Source organism: Adiantum capillus-veneris, chromosome 8, assembly GCF_014529385.1.
Source record: "Adiantum capillus-veneris isolate H3 chromosome 8, ASM1452938v2, whole genome shotgun sequence".
NCBI classification, from domain to species: domain Eukaryota; kingdom Viridiplantae; phylum Streptophyta; class Polypodiopsida; order Polypodiales; family Pteridaceae; genus Adiantum; species Adiantum capillus-veneris.
In genome coordinates, this window is record NC_140938.1 from 37,808,414 (window position 1) to 37,829,288 (window position 20,875).

At 42.9% G+C, this 20,875-nt stretch overlaps 3 protein-coding genes and 1 pseudogene across 3 annotated transcripts; 2 read left to right on the forward strand and 2 right to left on the reverse strand.

Moving 5' to 3' along the window:
- Positions 1 to 2,598: 2,598 nt before the first annotated feature.
- LOC147451982 (G-type lectin S-receptor-like serine/threonine-protein kinase SD2-5) lies at positions 2,599 to 9,506 on the reverse strand (annotated as a pseudogene).
- Positions 3,299 to 4,370, forward strand: LOC147451983 (uncharacterized). Its single transcript, XM_086517829.1, has 2 exons — positions 3,299 to 3,604; positions 4,018 to 4,370. Exons 1-2 carry the CDS (start codon positions 3,439 to 3,441, stop codon positions 4,368 to 4,370), a joined length of 519 nt encoding a protein of 172 aa, XP_086373955.1. The 5' UTR covers positions 3,299 to 3,438.
- LOC147451984 (uncharacterized) lies at positions 4,389 to 9,902 on the forward strand. The gene is made up of 2 exons (XM_086517828.1): positions 4,389 to 5,288; positions 8,302 to 9,902. The coding sequence occupies exons 1-2, from the start codon at positions 4,389 to 4,391 to the stop codon at positions 8,317 to 8,319; spliced, it is 918 nt and encodes a 305-aa protein (XP_086373954.1). The 3' UTR covers positions 8,320 to 9,902.
- A 1,316-nt stretch (positions 9,903 to 11,218) lies between these two features.
- On the reverse strand, positions 11,219 to 14,242 carry LOC147451985 (G-type lectin S-receptor-like serine/threonine-protein kinase SD2-5). Its single transcript, XM_086517830.1, has one exon. The coding sequence runs from the start codon at positions 13,801 to 13,803 to the stop codon at positions 11,221 to 11,223; it is 2,583 nt and encodes an 860-aa protein (XP_086373956.1). The 5' UTR covers positions 13,804 to 14,242; the 3' UTR covers positions 11,219 to 11,220.
- Positions 14,243 to 20,875: the final 6,633 nt, after the last annotated feature.

The window sequence follows — 20,875 nt, forward strand, 5'->3', positions numbered from 1 at the left end:
TACAATATTGAGGGCATGACAGTGGAACACCAAACAAATGGGAATGGAAACCAATAAGATGAGACATTTGCACCAAACAAGTAATTGTCATTGACATAAATATATTATGAACAAAATGTTAGTTGTAAGCAACAATTGATACAATATGCAAATAGTATTGATATGTTAGTAGGGCTCCAAATAAGTAGCAAGTTTTAGCTTGGAAAAAGGTGCACAATTTCTTTTGGAACTTCTTGGCATAGAAATTTATTTTCAACCCTCCTTGAGACATGCAAGCCAAGAAGCAAAGATTATGACTCACAGAAGCAAAGAATGGTAGAAAGAAAGAAATTATTAGCTACACACCTTCTTTCCAACTAACTGAAAAGCAAAAGCTATAGGCAAGTCTATCTCCTCATTGTGTAAGTCCTACCTCAATTGGTGCAATGTGCAATTGGTTCTTAACTTCAATCTTGCCTAGTGTTCACAGCTCATCCATACATCAATGTTCTGGATGGAGTTCTCATTAAAATCATCCATGTTTTGATTTAAAGGGACCAAGTCACACCCCACGTGATGATGTTGACTCTATAAAAAATGATATAACAAAGTTTTGGATATAAAACCTATATTTACAGGTAATGGAGCTAGATTGCACTTTGCAAAGGACTCCATTCACTATTTTTTGAGCCCAACCTTCATCCACAAATTTTAATACATGTTCACTATCTAAGAACTTAACTGACATCATTGTTCTAGACACCTTTACATCTACCTTTGCAAAAAATTCCACAAATACAATGATCGGTATAAAAATTGAAACTCTGCTCTGCTTGCTTGCGATGTTAGATTTTGAACATTTCTAGATTTCATAAAAGATCTTGCACCTATAGCTTTCACTTGTTGTTGAGCTTGGTAATGGTCACTCCTAAAATCACGCAAGGCAAGCTTGGAGAGAGTAGCCAATCCTGCATGGTTTTTTTTGGAACATAAAAATGATGACAAAAAAGTATTCCTTTTTCTGTCAGAGACCCATGAGTTCTCTCTTTGTAAAGCTCTTCACCAATGGATCCATACAACACATCCAAAATATCTATCACACACTCCACTGGCTACCAATCCTCTATGCTTGAGGGATAGAGGTCTATAATAAGCATAGTAACACGAAATAAGCACAAAAATATAATAATCATAGGAGCAAAGAACCACAAACAAGTCAAAACAAAGTGGAAATAATGTATATATGAATCACTTATAATTAGCTGTGTGCAAAGTAAGATTTGAGCTCTTAGGACAAAGGTGAAGATCCTTGTGCATGTAAGCATGCTACACTAAAACCTCCTTCACTATCTTCTTGGCTCCAAAAAGTTTGAAATCTTTCAATCTCCCTTTCTAACATGACAAGAATGGATTTTTGGATGAGGCTTTTCTTCTCCTGCTTTGTTGCATTATAATTGAGCTACCCTTGGCTATGGATATTTAGATCCACTAGTTGTGCTCGTAGAATGTGGCATAAGTGGTCAAGGTTTCAATGAATGAGCTAGGGCATGAGAGAGAGAGAGAGAGAGAGAGAGAGAGAGAGAGAGAAGATGGAGAGGAAGAGCGGACAACCCTGCGAGGGCAAAAGTTTGCTAACACAAGAGAGTACAAGGCTCTACGCAATTGTTAACATGAGAGCACCCCCCTTTCCCTATATATATGGAGCCTACAAAATTTCCCGATCCACGTCAAGTAAACCACGACACATAAAATGGGGGAGAAAATCGAAAACTCGCAAATAGGATGCCCACCTAAACTCAGCAACAATGGTCGATAAAAAATAGGAAAATATACCATAAAACTAACTTAACTCCTACATATGATATGATGTCTGGTTTCAAAGTCATTTGCTTTGGATAAATACTCAAACATAGATACACTTAATAATGCTCCTAAACTTTCAAAGTATAGTCTTGAGTAGGCACAAAAACTTACTAGAGAAACAAAAACTCATGCGCATTACTTAGGAGAAGCTTCATGAATATGTAAGCATATGGACAAATTTCAAATGGACCATACTTGATCAGTCCGTCCTTGTTGAGTAAATTGGTTCCTTTTTGTATCCTAGCTGTGAACTCGTTGATTTTTTTAGGGGTCCTCATTTTGTTTCTGCACTAATAGAGGCCTTCATGAGTACTTGGACAAGGCATTCAAAAGAACCAGGTTTTTTATAGTGCGCATTACAGTGTATAAACTCCTAGCAAGGATGGGATACTTGTTGAGTTGGAGAAATAAGAGCTTGGTCACCCTATTGGTTTATATGTTAGTGGTATTTATAAAATTAGTTACAACAGGTGTCCCGCTTCCTCTATATTGATTTTGCAAGGTGAAGGGAACATCTTTCTAAATCCTAGTGATACAAGTAATATGCATAAATTTCTCTGTATTAGAAGAGATGGAACTTGACTAATTAATGAGAATTCTTTCCGTCCAGTACCTTCCTATATAATGTGCGTTCGGAAGATACTAAAAAAAATCCCTTTTTTATCATGTCTGAATGAATAAAATGATTCTTTATTTTATTTTATTTTCAAAATTGAATATAAAACCCCTTTATTTTAATGTGTCTATGTTAAATTGCCTAAATTTTTTGCATTTCCTTTCAAACTCACGTTATACATTAACATGATTACATAGTGCACCCCACTCGAAGCTATTGTAAAGGCATTACAAAAGGAGGAACCACTACTTCCACACCCCCCTCGAACAATTTCAAAACTTGGGTCATCCCAAGTCCTTAGAGTGGGTTCAGACTAGGCGGCGAAAGAAAAATGGAAAAGGGCGTTGATCCTCCGTGTTGAAATTTAATTGGTTGGAGTTGAGGCACTCTTCCACCGGGCCCTCAATTTTTTTTCTGACCCCCCCCCTCAGAAGAGTCGATGGCCTCTCTGAGTCCCCTTCAGTTTTTCACTTTTCCTCCTCCACATTGTTCACACTAAGCGGCGGCAGATTTAGAAAGGCTTGTTTCTTCCGCCGGTTCAGTACAGCCTAAGATGGGATCCTCGTGAATGCACCATAAAGCCACCATGATCATCCTTCTTGCTTGCTCATCAACAAATGATGCATCATGTCGCAGGCACCTATCGACTACCTCCAGAACCTTCCCTTCCCCGCATTTGCGAGTTACATATGTTGGGAAACACCAATCATCTGCCTCATTGTCTTCCAACTGCGATAAGCGAGTGTTTTTCCTGCCCCCAACTATTTCCAGTAAAACCATCCCAAAGCGCAACAGCCACTCTGGCGCAATGTAGCCAGGAGTTCCCCACTCCGGTCATCACATGCGAGGCTGCTCTTCTAGTGAGCACATCATTAAAAAGGCTCCGCCGGCACCATTTTTAATGATGTGGCAGGCCGTTTTATGCTGGCCGCTCGCCGAGAGGAGTTTGGCCTCTCCCACTCCAGCCAGCCAAGCCAAATATGGCTGGCCAATCAAAAGCTAATAAGCGCAACGGCTACGAATCCCGGTGCCGGCTATATTCAGCAACTGCGTTTCGGTCCTCCACACCTGCTGCGTTTCGCTCATATCCAGCAGCTCTGCGTTTCGACAACATCACGAGCCCTTGTTTAATTGGCTCAAGCGAAGGTATTTCAAACCCCCCCCCCCCCCCCCCCCCCCCCCCCCCAAAATTCAACAACACACGCTTTGCTTGGGGATTACACACACACACACACACACACTTATGCTTTTCCAGAAAACGTCTTTTCTGTATTTCTTACACACACACAGTAGTGCACCTCAAAGAGTATTGCACCTCAAGTTTAATTGTTTAATGCTTTTCCAAAGACCGTCTTTTGTGCATTTCTTGCACACACAGTAGTGCACCTCAAGGAGTATTGCTTAGTTTAAGAGTACTATGTTATGCATTTCCAGAAAAACAAAAAAAAACTAAATAGAGAGCATGTATTTCAATAGATTGTCTTTTGGTTTTAGAGGAGGGTCTCCCAATAACTGAAATGCATGTATTCCTTCTTAAAGCGGTGAATGGATATTTGCAGGCCAAAATCCAATGAGTCACTACAATGCATGCATCCCGAAGCGACCTAGGGGTGGTCAACGAACGGGTAGAGTTAATGAGGGAGGGTTAGACAGCCAAGAGAGTGTTCCTTCGAGAGAGACTAGTGGATTAGGTGGTAACGAAACAATGTCTGAAACCCAAATGAACGAAGACCTAGGGTTTATGCAGTTGCTTCAAGAGGATGGTTGGGGGGGCTCATTGAGTGAGGGTCAATCAATTGAGAACAAAGGATTGAGCCAGCCGACCATCCCTTTCCAGCCGAGTGTTGTCCCGGGTGTTTCCTTCATACGCCCAAGACCCCAACCTACATCAGTTTCACAGTTGATTCCCTAAGGCTTCAGGCCTCCTCGCATGGGGGCTTCTATGACCATTCCCGTATTGAATGTTAGGCCTTCTCTTCTGTCCACTGTCCCATCTATTGTTCCATTGTGTCCTCCTGTGACCTCATCTAGTGAGTCGACCAAGGGGGCTAAACGCCCTCGTGTGGCGATATCAGTGTGGGACGAGACCGCAACATCGACCTTGCTTAAACACTACGAAGATCGATGGTCTCATGTGAACAAAGGCAATTTGAGATCGAAAGACTGGGACGAAGTTACATTGCAATTAAACAATGAGATAACTGGCACCTTTACGGCAGAGCAGGTCAGGAACCGCATAGACACTCTTAGAAAAAAATATAAAAAAGAAAAATCTAAAACAACAACCACTGGGGGGGTAAGGTCCACATGGGAATACTTCGAGGTGGTCGACACTTTGTGGTCATCCACTCCACGATGTGTGGGAATTCCCGGAGCCTTTGATAGTGCTAGCTCGCAAAGCACTCATGCAGGGAGTCAGGGCACTCAACAGGGAGATGGCTGCAATGATGGAGAGGATAAGGGGGAGGGAGAGATTGGTGGGGAGACAGGGGGCGAGGGTCGAGGCGAGGGTGAGACTATTGTAGAGGAGATTGCGAGTGTGGCAGGCGCAGTGGATGCGGGGGATGCAACACGAATCCCTCAAGTCGATAACCTTCCTGGAGTTAAAGGGCAAAAAGTGAAAGAGCCCAAACGCACATCGCTAGGATCTATTGTCAAAGTGCTCGGGGAGGGGATGAAAGGGATGGCTCAAACAATGAAAGACTGCGAGAAGGAGCGGGCTGCCCAAGAGGAAAGATTGTTGAAGCTCAGGATGGACGAGGAGGCTCGACGAATGGAGATGTACATAAAATTTCAACTGGACCTCGCAAAGATTGTCACCAAACCCAAGGTATCTTACTAATCGCCGTAAAATTGTTTTTGAGGGAGGGAGTGAGGGAGGGAGGAATTAAATGGAATTAGAGTTTTGCTTGGTATTATTTTTGACTGCGTTATTTTGTTTTTGGAAATGTAGGATGGATGATAATGATGCAGCTGAACTGCTTCTTTTGTTGTTGCTAAATTTGCATCTTGTTTCCCCTAGTGAGGAAGACCCAGGGCAGGATCGTAGGAGGCATAGAATGCAGTCTATGTATTATTGTTTGATTGGTTGTGTAGTCTGTTGCATTGCATCCATGTTTGGTTTGATAGAGGATGGTTTAGTTGGGATGGAGCCACGGATGTGGTGGTGCTTCCCTAGGCAGGTGACATTTTGGAATGTCATCCACTCAGCTATTTGGACATCAGGGCGACTAAACTGTCAAGCTATTTTTAGGATGTATTATAGGATGTCTTACGAGGCATTTCATGAGCTAAAAGAATTGATCTTGCCCCATCTCCCATGTCCTGATGTGCATGGATGGTCTAGGGTTCCCATCCAAGCTGATCAAGCACTTGGTTGCGTGCTATGGAGACTTGCACATGGCCATTCTGCAAGAACATTATGTCAATTATTTGGGATGGGAGATTCTACCATTAGAAAGTACACCAACCTTATCATTAGGGCACTCACCACTCAGGAGATGCTTGTCCGGACCCACTTAGAGACGCCTTCGGGAAGGCGATTAGCAAAGATCATAGAAGATTTTCAGGACATTACGGACCTACCGAACATGTGTGGTGCAGTTGATGGCACTCCCATAAAGCTTACACGTAAGCCTCAGGGCGACTTTTTTCCTGCACAGTATGTTAGTCGCCATGGATTCCACAGCATTCTTCTTCAGGGCATTGTTGACTCCAGAAAAATATTTTGGAATGTGGTTTGTAGTGCACCAGGAGGCACACACGACTCCACAGTCTTCAAGGGGTCTGCAATATATGCTCAAATGAAGCAGAACGAGGTTTTAAATACGCCTCTTCTAGAAGTGAGCGGCTTGAGAGTGAGGCCGTATATTGTGGGGGATTCAGCGTATAAGCCAACGAGTTTTCTTCTCAAAGCTTATAAATCCAAAGTTGGACAAGACCTGCCACAAAAGAATGTTTTTGATAGACATATTACGAAGGGTAGGGTTAAGGTTGAGAATGCATTTGGTATATTAAAAAACCGATGGCGCATTCTCCGCGACCTCAATGTAAATCTTCCCTTTGCTCCCTTGATTATTAGCGCTTGCTGCGTATTGAATAATTTTGTGCAATTGAAGGGTGAACCAGAGCCTTTTGGAGCAAATCGACCCACACCCCAATGCGGAGGAGGCCTTGAGGTGGCGTGCGATGAAGCGTCCGCGGGCAGCAGGCCTTAGAATGCGCACAGTTATATATACGGATTTCAATAGGCGAATCGCGCAAAATTGAGAGCGCAAATCTTTATGTGTGCTCTGATTGGATGAATCAAACTGACTTGTTTTTTTGTGTGTTCTGCAGGAATAGCTAGATCTGACGATACGCTTTTTTATTTTTGCATTGTTGCATGTTTCTACGTGTGTGCATACTGTATCATGTGCTTGATTCATATACTTGTTTTGCGTTGTTTTATGGCTTCATGTTTTTCACTGTTTGTTTGTGTGTGCTGTTTGATTGACGTATACTTGCATGGCATTTAAAAAAAGAAAAAAGCATTATATCCTTGAAAGGCTTGGGCAACCTTCGAGGAGAATTTGTGCATGGCCTGTGGAGGGGCTTGGTTCAAATCCGAGGTGACTTTGACGGAATGGATTCCCCCCGTAGCACGCGTCTACGCAACTACAAAAAAAAAAAGAAACTCAGTAAATATTTTTTAGGGAGATCAAGGGCTTATTGTCTCCGTCCGGCCACTATCCATGTGCTCAAATCCTCCGGCGGCCTAACGACCGGCCACCAATTGGGCGCCGACTGACTATCATGTGCTCAATATCGTCGGCCGACCGGAGTATATTCTTGGAATAAAGGAGCCGTCGCACGGCGGCAGTCCGGCCTCATGTGCTAAGTCTATCTGTCTGTCAGCCTCGATAACCCGAAATCTGCCACAAACTGAGCATCCAACAAAATGTTTCGGGGCTTTATGTCCAAGTGCAAGATAGGGTCTGTGCATTCATCATGTAAATAGATAAGCTAATGGATAAGCCCATTAGCTGTGCCCATCGCAACCCTGAGACGGGAAGTTGCCGCTCTAGCGCTCATCGACGAAGAGCCACTTCTCCAGAGAGCCGTTGGTCATGAACTCGTATACGAGCAATCTTCTGGAGCGCTCTGAGCAGAATCCAAGCAGACGAACGATGTTGAGATGGTCTATTCTGTCCATCGCAACAACTTTGGCGAGGAACTGCTTGACCATGGCTCAAAATCTCTAGCTTTTTGACAGCTACTTTTCTGCCATCAGCTACTACTCCTTCGTACACAGAACCGCACCCTCCACCACTAAGCCTCTGGCAAAAACCCTCTGTTGCCAACTCCAGCTCTCTGTAAGAAAACCTATGTGGTAATCTTGTTGCAATTGTCAAGATCTCTTCGTCTTCTGGGTTTGATTCTTGATCATTGTAGCGAGACCTCAGCTTAGCTGCGACAAACCAAGCTGCAAAGCCCAAGCAAGTGAGTATAAAAACTGTTGGAATAACAATGGAAGGAATCAAACGGCCAAGGTCCGAAGTTCTCTTGCCCGCTGAAGGAGCCGGAACAGAATTTGTGGTCATCGCCGTGGTCGAGGCTGTTACAACTTTGACAAAAGCAGAGTATCTTGAATCACTGACGTTCATGAGAGTCGTTACTGTCTCCACAGGGAAACACAGAGAGGTAGAGTGATCATAGAATGTAGCAGCACAAGAGCAGTTTGATCTGCAAAGCTGCTTGCAGTCCTTAAGAGTCTGAGTGTTGTTGTTAAGCATGGGAACAAAGGTAATGCTTTCAAATTCAATGAGCTGCTGGTTCTGAAATGTGTAATTATTGCATTGCAGAGACAGGGGAATTGCTAGGTCACAGCCTTTAGTTGGGTCTTCAGACTGGAACATATTGTCATTTGGGCAGTGGCATATTGTCGATGACTGGCTTTCATGCCTCTCTGTGGCCGCGGGAGAGCAAATGCTGTATCTACCACAAGCTTCGGGATTTACGCATTGCATCCACGGCTCTTCTAGAGAGGTTTGTACACCCAGTGCTTGATCGAGCTGCAGATCTGCGTCATGCTCAACGCCATCCAAGTAATCATATCTGTGTAAGCATGGAAGCTTCCATCGTTTTTCAATCTCACATAATATGGTGTGGAGGCTGCTGGAATGCTGAGTTTGACACAGGGAGCCACCATTCTAAATTCGAGGTCGTCAGAGGAAAGAATGGCATTGGTGCTCTCAACACTAAGAGGGCAAGGTGAAACAAGGGCTTCTGAGTAATTCCTGCTGAATGAGAAGTTGAAGGTGATAATTCAGTATGGGACGGGGCGGGGGTTGAATTTGCAGAGGGAGAAAACCATTCCACCTTTGTTCATGGATGCAGAGTAAACTGAAGAATTGCTTGTCAGCTGCATACCGGGGACCAATGGCTGTGCTGGCACTAGCGTGTCTGTTGGATAGAGGAAGCTCTGCCAAACAGTATGATTGGAAGAGTTGTATAGCCGTATATTGCCTGTGTTTTGAAGCTCCATGCCGATTGTGCCCTTTCAGCAGCCCACACGATGGTGCCATTGCCACCAATGAGCAACAGTGTGCCAGAGGAGTTCATTGTAAGTGAAGCATCAGCATTGACAGGGGAGTGGACATTGGCAGTCCAGACAGGCACATGTTGGGCCAGGACAGCGATAGCCCGTGGGAAGACAACAGACAGGAAGGTAACACTGAAATCTTGTCTATTGCTCCAGAGCAAGAGCTGGAATTGCAGGCTGGTGGATTCCAACAATCGGATAAATGCCCTCGACAACTGCATACTTGCTGGCAACGCAGTCTCGGACAACAAGTGTCCAGTTGACAGGGAGGCTTGGCCAGGCATTTGCCATGGAATCAGGTGGCAAACAGTTGCTCAAGCATCCAATGGTGAACCAGCCAAGAGCAATGCCACAGCCCAACAACAACAACAACTTACTGAACTGACCTAATGTAAGCATAGTGGCAAGATCTTTTTGCACATTGCCACTATGACATTGTTGCTTTATCAAGGGATGAAACACCATACCTCTAGCTAGGGGAGAGCTTGAAGCTGCGCATTCGGGACTCTTAAGTCTTCTCTATCACAATTTTCAGTGTTCGGGAAACACCCATCTCCTGGAACATATGCAACAGCCCATTTCACTATCCTCTCAACCAGCTATCTTTCACAATCGACGGAAAAAGTGCCAACCTTTTTGGCCGGTCAAGGCCTGGCCTGGTCTCCCAAACTTGAAACGACTAGCGCCTGCTTTGGAGCGGTCTTGTAGAATTCACCGCAAAGTCCTTACAACTTGGGGCAGTTTAACACGAGCGGCGGTAGAACCTCCGTATGTTGTTAGCTATCTAATTAAAGCAAGCAGCAGTTTTCGTGCATGAATTGGGCAATTTTCAGTTCGTCCCTCTTGAATAAATTGGTTCTTTTTGTATCCTTAGGCTATAAATTCATTGATGTTTTAGGGGTCCTCATTTTGTTTTTGCAGTAATACAGGCCTTCATGAGTACTTGGACAAGGCATTCGAAAGAACCAGGTCTTTTATAGTGCGCATTACAGTGTATAAACTCCCAGCAAGGATCGGATGCTTGCTTAGTTGGAGAAATAAGAGGCGGGTCACCCTATATGAATAGTGGTATTTATAAAATTAGTTAAAATAGGTGTCCCGCTCTCTTCATATTGATTTAACAAGGTGAAGGGAACATCTTTCTAAATCCTAGTGATATAAGTAATATACGTGAATTTCTTTGTATTAGGAGAGATGGCACTTGACTAACCAATGAGAATTCTTCCTCCTTACTTTTAGATGAAGCACATGTTCTCCCCGTTCCTATTTTGAGTAACTACTTACCCAAAAAGCTTCGCTAGTGGGACTACTATTTTACAAATTGAGGCCTTAAACATACTAAATCATGATCCACACAGCGGGACTCGGCTCTAAATTAAGGTTGTGTTAATATGCAAAGATGATGTCCATGACATCAAATGATGTCACATCGGCGGCATAACATTAATATCCCCAAGACACACAAGAAAAAAGGAGGAGGAAAAAGAGATGGAAAACTAGTATTCTTCTCTCCAAAAGTTGGGTTGTAAACATAAGAACAATACACAGTTATGAAATAGCAAGGGTGGTTACCCGAGGCACACAAATCACATAGGTATACATGCTTGAATTGTATGGACATAGATGATAGATCCCCATAGGAATTGGCTCTTACTGGCTCATTGGATTCCTCATCTTCCATATTTTGGAGCTACTAGTTCCCCAATCGCATTCTCTTTTGTCTTTGGAATGGTCGCTGTGTGTGCATACCGTTGCATAGCAGTGTCGCAAAAACATGGGGGATACATGTAAAACTACCAGCTAGTATCTTCAAAAACCACATAGGTTTGGGCTAATTCCTTTATTTTAGACCTGGTTTCAGCCCTTCAAATCTTGTAATTTCTTCGTGAATCGTGGCTCTGAGCAGCAATATGAGCTATTGCCTCGGGGGGTTCATAGTTCAGTACTCCCATATATAACATGCATTCGGGCTTATTAAAAAGAATTTCTCTTTGAACATGTCTGAATGAATTTTTTTCAAAATTGAATATAAAAACCTCTTATTTTAATGTATCTATGTTAAATTGTTTAAATTTCTTGCATTTTAAAACCGCTCTTTTTAAACTCACGTTATACATTAACATGATTACATAGTGCCTTCCCCCCCCCCCCCCCCCCCCCCCCCCCCCAAAAAAAAAAGCTATTGCACATGCATAATAAGAGGAGGAACCACTACCTCCACACTCCCCTCCAGCATTTTCAAAACTTGGGTCATCCCAGGTCTCAAGATGGGATCCTCCTGAATGCAGCATAAAGCCACCATGATCATCCTTCTTGCTTGCTCATCAACAAACGATGCATCCTGCCGCAGGCGCCTATCCACTACCTCCAAAACCTTCCCTTCCCCGCACTTGCGAGTTACATATGTTGGGAAATACCAATCATCTGCCTCATTGTCTTCCAACTGCGATATGCGAGTGTTTTTCCTGCCCCCAACTATTTCCAGTAGAACCATCCCAAAGCTGTATACATCGCACTTCCTCGTCACTGCTGAATGCAACAGCCACTCTGGCGCAATGTAGCCAGGAGTTCCCCTCACTCCGGTCATCACATGCGAGGCTGCTCTGTCTGTCAGCCTCGATAACCCAAAATCTGCCACTTTCGGTACAAACTGAGCATCCAACAAAATGTTTTGGGGCTTTATGTCCAAGTGCAAGATAGGGTCTGTGCATTCATCATGTAAATAGACAAGCCCACTAGCTGTGCCCATCGCAACCCTGAGACGCTGATCCCAGCTCAGGAAGTTGCCGCCCGGGCGCTCATCGACGAAGAGCCACTTCTCCAGAGAGCCATTGGTCATGAACTCGTATACGAGCAATCTTCTGGAGCCCTCTGAGCAGAATCCAAGCAGACGAACGATGTTGAGATGGTCTATTCTGCCCATTGCAACCACTTCGGCGAGGAACTGCTTGGGACCATGGCTCAAAATCTCTAGCTTTTTGACAGCTACTTTTCTGCCATCAGCTAGTACTCCTTCGTACACAGAACCACACCCTCCAGTACCAAGCCTCTGGCAAAAGCCTTCTGTTGCCAACTCCAACTCTCTGTAAGAAAACCTATGTGGTAATCTTGTTGCTATTGTCAAGATCTCTTCATCTTCAGGGTTTGATTCTTGATCATTGTAGCGAGACCTCAGCTTAGCTGCGACAAACCAAGCTGCAAAGCCCAAGCAAGTGAGCATAAAAACTGTTGGAATAACAATGGAAGGAATCAAGCGGCCAAGATCTGAAGTTCTCTTGCCCGCTGAAGGAGCCGGAACAGAATTTGTGGTCATTGCCGTGGTCGACGCTGTTACAACTTTGACAAAAGCAGAGTATCTTGAATCACTGACATTCATGAGAGTCATTACTGTCTCCACAGGGAAACACAGAGAGGTAGAGTGATCATAGAATGTAGCAGCACAAGAGCAGTTTGATCTGCAAAGCTGCTTGCAGTCCTCAACAGTCTGAGTGTTGTTGTTCCAACCACCAATAAGCATGGGAACAAAGGTAATGCTTTCAAATTCAATGAGCTGCTGGTTCTGAAATGTGTAATTATTGCATTGCAGAGACAGGGGAATTGCTAGGTCACAGCCTTTAGTTGGGTCTTCAGACTGGAACATATTGTCATTTGGGCAGTGGCATATTGTCGATGACTGGTTTTCATGCCTCTCTGTGGCTGCGGGAGAGCAAATGCTGTATCTACCACAAGCTTCGGGATCCACGCATTGCATCCACGGCTCTTCTAGAGAGGTTTGTACACCCAGTGCTTGATCGAGCTGCAGATCTGCGTCATGCTCAACGCCATCCAAGTAATCATAATCTGTGTAAGCATGGAAGCTTCCATCATTATTCAATCTCACATAATATGGTGTGGAGGCTGCTGGAATGCTGAGTTTGACACAGGGAGCCACCATTCTAAATTCGAGGTCGTCAGAGGAAAGAATGGCATTGATCCCCTCAATACTAAGAGGGCAAGGTGAAACAAGGGCTTCTGAGTAATTCCTGCTGAATGAGGAGTTGAATGTGATAATCCGGTATGGGACGGGGCGGGGGTTGAATTTGGAGAGGGAGAAAACCATTCCACCTTTGTTCATGGATGCAGAGTAAACTGAAGAATTGCTTGTCAGCTGCATACCGGGGACCAATGGCTGCGCTGGCACAAGCATGTCTGTTGGATAGAGGAAGCTCTGCCAAACAGTTTGATTGGAAGAGTTGTATAGCCGTAGATTGCCCGTGTTTTGAAGCTCCATGCTGATTGTGCCCTTTCCAGCAGCCCACACGATGGTGCCATTGCCATCAATGAGCAACAGTGTGCCAGAGGAGTTCATTGTAAGTGAAGCATCAGCATTGACAGGGGAGTGGACATTGGCAGTCCAGACAGGCACATGTTGGGCCACGGTGGCGATAGCCCGTGGGAAGACAACAGACAGGAAGGTAACACTGAAATCTTGTCTATTGCTCCAGAGCAAGAGCTGGAATTGCAGGCTGGTGGATTCCAACAATCGGAGAAATGCAGTTTCAGCCCCCTCGACAACTGCGTACTTGCTGCCAACGCAGTCTCGGACAACCAGTGTCCAGTTGAGAGGGAGGGTTGGCCAGGCATTTTCCATGGAATCAGGTGGCAAACAGTCGCTCAAGCATCCAATGGTGAACCAGCCAAGAGCAATGCCACAGCCCAACAACAACAACAACTTACTGAACTGACTTAATGTAAGCATAGTCGCAGGATCTTTTTTGCACATTGCCACTATATTGACATTGTTGCTTTATTACAGGGATGAAACACCATACCTCTAGCTAGGGGAGAGCTTGAAGCTGCGCATTGTGGACTCTTGAGTCTTCTCTATCACAATTTTCACTGTTCGGGAAACACCCATCTCCTGAACATACACAAAAGCCCATTTCACTCTCCTTTCAACCAGGGTCCAGCTATCTTTCACAATCGACAGAAAAAGTGCCAACCTTTTTGGCCGGTCATGGCCTGGCCTGGTCTCCCAAAGTTCAAACTTGAAACGACTAGCGCCTGCTTTGGAGCAGTCTTGTAGAAAACTCAAGAATTCAACCCAAAGTCCTTACAACTTGGGGCAGTTTCACACGAACGGGGGTAGAACCTCCGTCTGTTGTTAGCTATCTTGGCTCGACATAATTAAAGCAAGTAGCATTTTTCGTGCAGGAATTGGGCTGCGTGTCAAAACGCGAGGGTAGAAGAGAGGGGTTTTCAACCCTGATTAGCAGAGTTGGAAAATGGAAGCAGTGTTTGTTGATCTCATCGTGCTAGGGTTGAGCTACGCCTGTGCGGATCTCCTTGAGGTAATGGTCACGCGAGGCATAGTTATTGACTATTGTACTAGATAACTAAGTCATGGGCACGCCAACAGATTCATAATGCATAGTAGAACTATCCTTGTTCATGTTAGGGGTTCGCTCCTTAATTGCAAAAAAACTGCCCATAAAAAGAAAAGTTTGTCATCATTAGCTTGCCATGTGGCTAATCCGCAAGCTTTATCCAATGGTCGAGAGATGCACCCAAATCCAACCCTTAACTAAGGATGACTTATGTAGTTTAAAAAAAGACTTGCCAATCACTTTTATGACCAATTAGTATGTGATCACCACATTGCTTTGGTCAAAGAAACATTGCCTCTATTCTCATAGGGTTATCTCCTCTTCCACATGGAGCACTATCAATACTCAATTCTTACATGTATAGTCTATTGCATCTCTAAAAAGTAATGCATGACACAACCTCTTGACATATTCTAAGATGTTGCAAGGCATTCTTTGATTCTAAGCTTGGGAGTTTCTCATAGACATTATTTTTCATGAGGTGCTAAACAAACTTGAGGGTCATCATTTTGGTCTATCTTGGTCTAACAATGCTACTAGGCTTGATTATATAGATTAGATAGGTTAGCATGGTATGAAGAGATGAAAGCTAAGAGCAGTCAATGCAGTCGTAAAAATTCATTTGAAAATAGAGTGAGTTCTAGAATTGATTTTAAAAATGGGAACACAATTGGATTCAATGTTTGTGCTTCAGTCTCTTACTTGCTGCTATCCTTGTGTCTTTCTTGTTGAGCAAGACATGATAGTAGTGCACATCATAACCTCTTATATAGTAGAAAGGACGTCTTTTCTTTGGTCTACCTAGGATTGACAAAAGTGCTATCAAGTTCATAAGTAGAAACTGGGTAAGTAAGTAAGTTTTTAAAAATAAAGACCCATAATTGCTATATTGTATAATCATAAAACTTTTCACGTCTAAAAGTGGAGTTGTGAAAAGATTAGGGATCATAGTTTTCAATATACCAAGAGAACTTCAAATCTTAAAGAGATGAGTTGGTTTTCTTTTAATATCAAGAATGTGATTGACCCTTTTATCTATGTTGCTCTTTGGATGCCTCACTACTTGCATCTCTATCTTTATTTTGTGCACAAGCATGGTAATAGTATATATCATCAACTAATTCCAACAATGCATAAGCAGTTTAGTACAATAAGGTGCACACTATTTGTTCATGTACACTTTCACTATATTTGCATCTTAAAATGTGATAGAAATGAAATCAAAATAAGGTCACTCAATATTTATATTTATAGGATTTTTGACGATTATGCTAAACAAAAGGACAATGTAATGGAATTGGCCTATTAACTTGAGAGTAGTGGAAATTAAAGAGAGTACTTTTGAGGAATTACTTTGTGAGCATAGCGGGTGATCATGATTGAAGATCGCAACATACACATAGCAATTAGTTAACTTAGCATGAATAATACTTTTTGCAAGAGAGAGAATTTAGAGAACATGACAACAGTTGAGGATCGAATTTATGTGGAGCCGGTCCCCCCTCCAATAGGCATTTGTATTTCGATTTCTACCATCAAGAGAGACTTGTTACAATACAATCTTTGTGTTCCTTGTGACCTAGGTGATGCAATGAAGATGGAAAGCTTCATGCATCACGAGCATAACATAAACTTTGTGGAAAGCTTTAACTATCCCAAGCCTTAGTCCAAGACCTCAAACACCTTCGAAGGTGGAGAGAGCTAGTAGGGAAGAGGAAAAAGAAACATTTCATAGGAGAAAGAACTAATTCCTCACTTATCATCACTCTTCTTGCTAGCATACATAATAGCATAGTAATGAAGATGGAGAAGATGGCAAGCTTAAGCATTGAAGCATGGCTCTTGGTTGGTGTAGGCTCTCAACCTCTCTACTTGCTTGGAGAAGGAGAGGGGGCTCTTGCACTTTGCACTTCACACAATGAGGGTGTGTGTGTGTGGGAGAGTATACCCCCCAAGCATGCCCCTAGCTTCCTTGGTCAACCCCCCCTTGTAGCTCATGCTTGAATCTCATTGGACCCCTCCAGGCCTAGCCAATCACAAGCAGGAGGTAAATCAAGTAACAAGGGTAGCCTTGGGACAAGTGTCCCCCTTTCCCCTTTGAGAGAGAGGACTTGATAAATATAAAAAAAAATCATTAAATCTTCTAAATTATCATTGGACCCCTTGGGTGACCAACCAATAGGCTTTAGGCACACCATGAGGGCAACATGAGGAGAAAATTAACAAGTGTCCCTTTTGCTTTCTTTGTACCAAGCTTGCCTTGAGTGAGTGTGTGGGTGTTCTCTCTCATCCTCCCTCTTGTAGGGCTCGTCCCCTCATTGTAGGGATTAGTGTCGACTTTTGCACATCTCAAGCCACTCAACTTTGGACCTGGTTCCCACCACAAGCTTGGCCCTTAAGCCCCTCAAGCTTGCACCGGGTTCCTACCTCAAGTACAACCCTAGCATCTCAAGCATGACAAGCAGCTCAAGCATCTCAATCATCAAGCACCTCAATAACCTCAAGCATCTCAATCATCAATTACCTTACTCATCAAGCACCTCAAGCACCTTAAGCTTGGGTCGGGTTCCCACCTGAAGCTCAGCCCTAGCTTACCTAAGATCAAAGGACTTTTACACTAACTATTGGAGGTCTTCAATGAAGCTAACCCTAAGGTCTTTAAGCTCCATTGGTTAGACTTGCTCTTTGATAGACCATCTCTCATTTGGGCCCCTTTACCATTGGCCCGTGTTGAGATAGATCTATAAGCACATGTCTATATCTTAACCCTTGGTCCCGTTTATTCTTCCACATTAAATGATCAGTTTAATATGAGAAAATCATTTGGGTTGGTTAGATATTAGATTTTATGACATTGCCTCTCTCTTGAAATCATAGTCGTCCTTGACTTATGAGGTAGAAGAGATAAAGCCTTAGTCATTAGTCAATCTTACTTAGTAGGTAGAGGATCCCTTTTTATCCTACGGCATCTTTCCAAGATGGATGACCAATCTATTCGGTGCTTGGGAGAAATAGATGCCGCAAGCATCTCTTCTCTTTAGTCCATTTCATTCTCCCAAAGTAGAGTGAAAAATTCTACTTGGTGTTTGAGAGACATCGTCATCACAAACATGATTCTAAGCATGCATACTATTTAACTTTGTGCACTATTAAAAAGAGAACTAGTCTTATAAGACAAAAGCATGGGTCATTTAAAAGAAATTTGTACATTTGCTTACTCTAATGTAGCATTGTAAGCATTGACAAGGTTCATACTATCCTTAAGTTGTATTCCTTGCATCCATCTAGCATCTTCAAAAGGATAATTTTTGAAGTTAATAAGATACCATCGGATAATCTTACCATATCGTAATACCTTGTCTTCATGCCGGAGGATAGCTTCGGGTTGTAGCACCTCTTCTTGGTCTTCAACTTCGGGAGGGTCTTCAATAAGTGGTTCACTTGGTGGCTCTCCTTTGTAAGGCTTGAGTAGGCTCACATGAAAAGCATTGTGTAGGAGGCAATGGTTGGGCAACTTGAGTTGGTAGGCCGTCTCATTGATAGGCTTCAAGATCTGGAAAGGACCATAGTATCTTTTTGCTAGCTTAGCATAATACTTTTGATGGCCCGTGGGATTTTTGCCCGTTGTTTGCCTCAATCGAGCCTTAGGAAACTTAAGTAAGACCCAATCATTTTCTTTGAACGTTAAGGCCCTTCTGTGCTTGTCAGCAACAACTTTTTGCCTTTGTTGAGAGATGGATATAGCCTCCTTAATCTTTTGAAAAGATTCTTGTAGGTCACAGCTATACTCATCGGCAACGAAAACATTCCATGTACTTTGAGTAGCAAGGGACTTTTAGGTCTTCCCTCAATGATCTCAAAGGGTGCTTGTACAGTATTACTGTAGGCATACTCTACAAGAGGTAAGTACTTTTTCCGTTGTCAGCGTTGATCTACTTCTATAACATAAGTCTTTAGTAGATTGAGTATCGTAAGACTGGCTATCTCACTATGGCCATCCGTTTGTGGGTGATAGGCCAAAGACAAATTCAATCTTGTTCCTAGATTTTCAAAGAGACCTTTCCAAAAATTATTGGTCATTCTAGGATCTCTATCTGACACGATGGAAGTTGGTAATCCATGGTGTTTGAAAATTTGTGATATGAAGAGAGTTGTCATTTGGTGTGCCTTAATAGTCTTTTTGACAGGAATAAAGTGTGCTTGTTTGCTAAACCTGTCGACTATAGTCCATATTCTCGTATTCCCATGTGGATAGACCTGGGTAATCCAAAGATGAAATCCATGGATATACTCTCCTATGGTGAATTTGGGATAGGCAATGGCTGGAGTAATCCAGGTTGCTTCCCTCTATCATATTTGGTATTTTGGCATACTACGCATTTTGAAACATACTCTTGTATGTCCACTTTCATGGTAGGCCAATAGAAATACGTCTCTACTCCTTGTCGAGTAGGTTGAATATGTCTATGTCCCGCATAGGGAGGAGCATATGATTCATACATAACTTTCTCATGAAGGGAATGGGTAACACATAGCCTATTACCGTGGAGAAGATAACCATCCTGCAAGGTAAATGGTTCCTTTTTCTTCCCCAAAGCAAGGGCTGACATTATGTCTCTAAAGTCAGGGTCAGTATCATACTCATCTATCATAGAAGATAGATCATTGTGAGTAGCTATAGACACTGCATTAACTTTTGATCATCGCGTGAAAGTGCATCGGCCACTTGATTGTGCTTACCAGCAACGTGACCAATATGGAAATTAAATCGCAAAAAAAAAAACCTTATTTGTTTGTTGGAAAGCTTGGTTTGCGTCATGAAATACTTGAGACTTTGGTGGTTGGTACGTAGAATAAATGGAGTCCCCAATAAGTAGTGCTTCCATGTGTCTAGGGCATGTAGAACAGCTAAAAGCTCTTTCTCATAAATGCCCAAGACTCGTTCATCGATATTGAGCCTTCGACTCTTATATGCTATGGCATGCCCTTCTTGAAGCAAAACTGATCCAAGGCAATCACCACAAGCATCACATTGGACCTCAAATGGCTTTGAGAGATCCGAAAGCATGAGGACTGGTTGGGAGGTAAGCTTTTCTTTGAGCTTATTAAAAGCATTTTTCTCCTTAGTAGTCCATACATACTTAACGTTCTTCTTAGTTAAGTCATGTAGTGGTCCTATTTTTGGAGAGAATTTTGCTATGAAGCGTCTATAGTATGCACACATACCAAAAGAGTTTCTTAGCTCATGTAGATTCCTTAGATCAGGCCATGCTTTTATTACCCCTAACTTCGATGGATCCATACGGATACCATCTTGAGAGATAATGTGACCTAGGTATTGAATCTCTTGAAGGAAAACTTCACTTTTTTTTTTTTGTTGAGAAAAAGCTTGTTGAAAAATCACTTGGAGATGTTGCTTATGTTCCTCCAAAGACTTGGAGTAGATGATGATATTATCAAAAAACACTCCAGTGAATTTGCGGTAAGGTCTAAAATTTTTCTCGATTAGACGATTGAACATAGCTGGTGCATTAGTCAAGCCAAAAGGCATGACTAGATATTCATAAAGACCATACATTGTGCGGAATGATTTCTTTAGGATATCTTTATCGACTATCCTTATCTGATGATAGCCACTTTTAAGGTCAATCCTATTGAAGTAGGTAGAGCCTTGTAGCTTATCAAACAGATATTCTACCTAGAGGCACAAGAAATCTGTTTTTGATAGTGATATGGTTTAGTGCTCGATAGTCCACACACATACGTTATGTACCATCTTTCTTTTGCACTAAAAGGACTAGAGAACAAAAGAGAGAGGAACTAGGCGTCACCATCCCTTTGTCTACCAATTGTTGTACTTGCCTCATGATCTCCTCTTGTTGAGCTTGAGAAACTCGATAAGGAGGTTTATTAGGCGGTGGGCTTCCTGAAAGGAGCTCAACGTGATGGTCATCATCCCCCTCGTTTTGAAGGTAAGTCCATAGGGATATCATCAATGAACACATCTTGGAATCCTTTTAGAAAATTAGACAAGTTTAGCTCTTCTTGATTCCTACCATTTACATTTGATGAAACATTAGGATCTTTTAGAGACTCTTTGACAAAAATCATGTACGCAAAAACTAAGCTCTTCATTGATTCATCAAAAGTAGGAGGATTTACAAGTGGAATAGTGCGACCATGCTCACTAGCATCTATATACATGTTCTTTATCTTGTAGGTGAAGTAGCTTCTCCTTTTAGGGAACTTCATATTGGCAACCATGAGATCAAACCATGGCGCCCCTAGGATAGCATCCTCATGTTGGAGGGAGAGATGAAAAAGTCTTCTTTGTTGACATAGCTTTGGAAATGGAGCCTCAACTTCCCAATCAAGGGAGTAATGGAGGCTCGCTGTCCCTTGAAAGCAAGGTCGACTGTTACATCATCTCCCATCTTGAAAGCTTGAATGCCCAACTTGGTGGCCAAC

Coding starts and splice junctions, on each gene's coding strand:
- LOC147451983 (XM_086517829.1), top strand. CDS start 3,439: ATGGCTGGCCAATCAAAAGCTAATAAGCGCAACGGCTACGAATCCCGG. Junction 3,605..4,017: donor TTTAATTGGCTCAAGCGAAG/GTATTTCAAACC, acceptor GGATATTTGCAG/GCCAAAATCCAATGAGTCAC.
- LOC147451985 (XM_086517830.1), bottom strand. CDS start 13,803: ATGTGCAAAAAAGATCCTGCGACTATGCTTACATTAAGTCAGTTCAGT.
- LOC147451984 (XM_086517828.1), top strand. CDS start 4,389: ATGGGGGCTTCTATGACCATTCCCGTATTGAATGTTAGGCCTTCTCTT.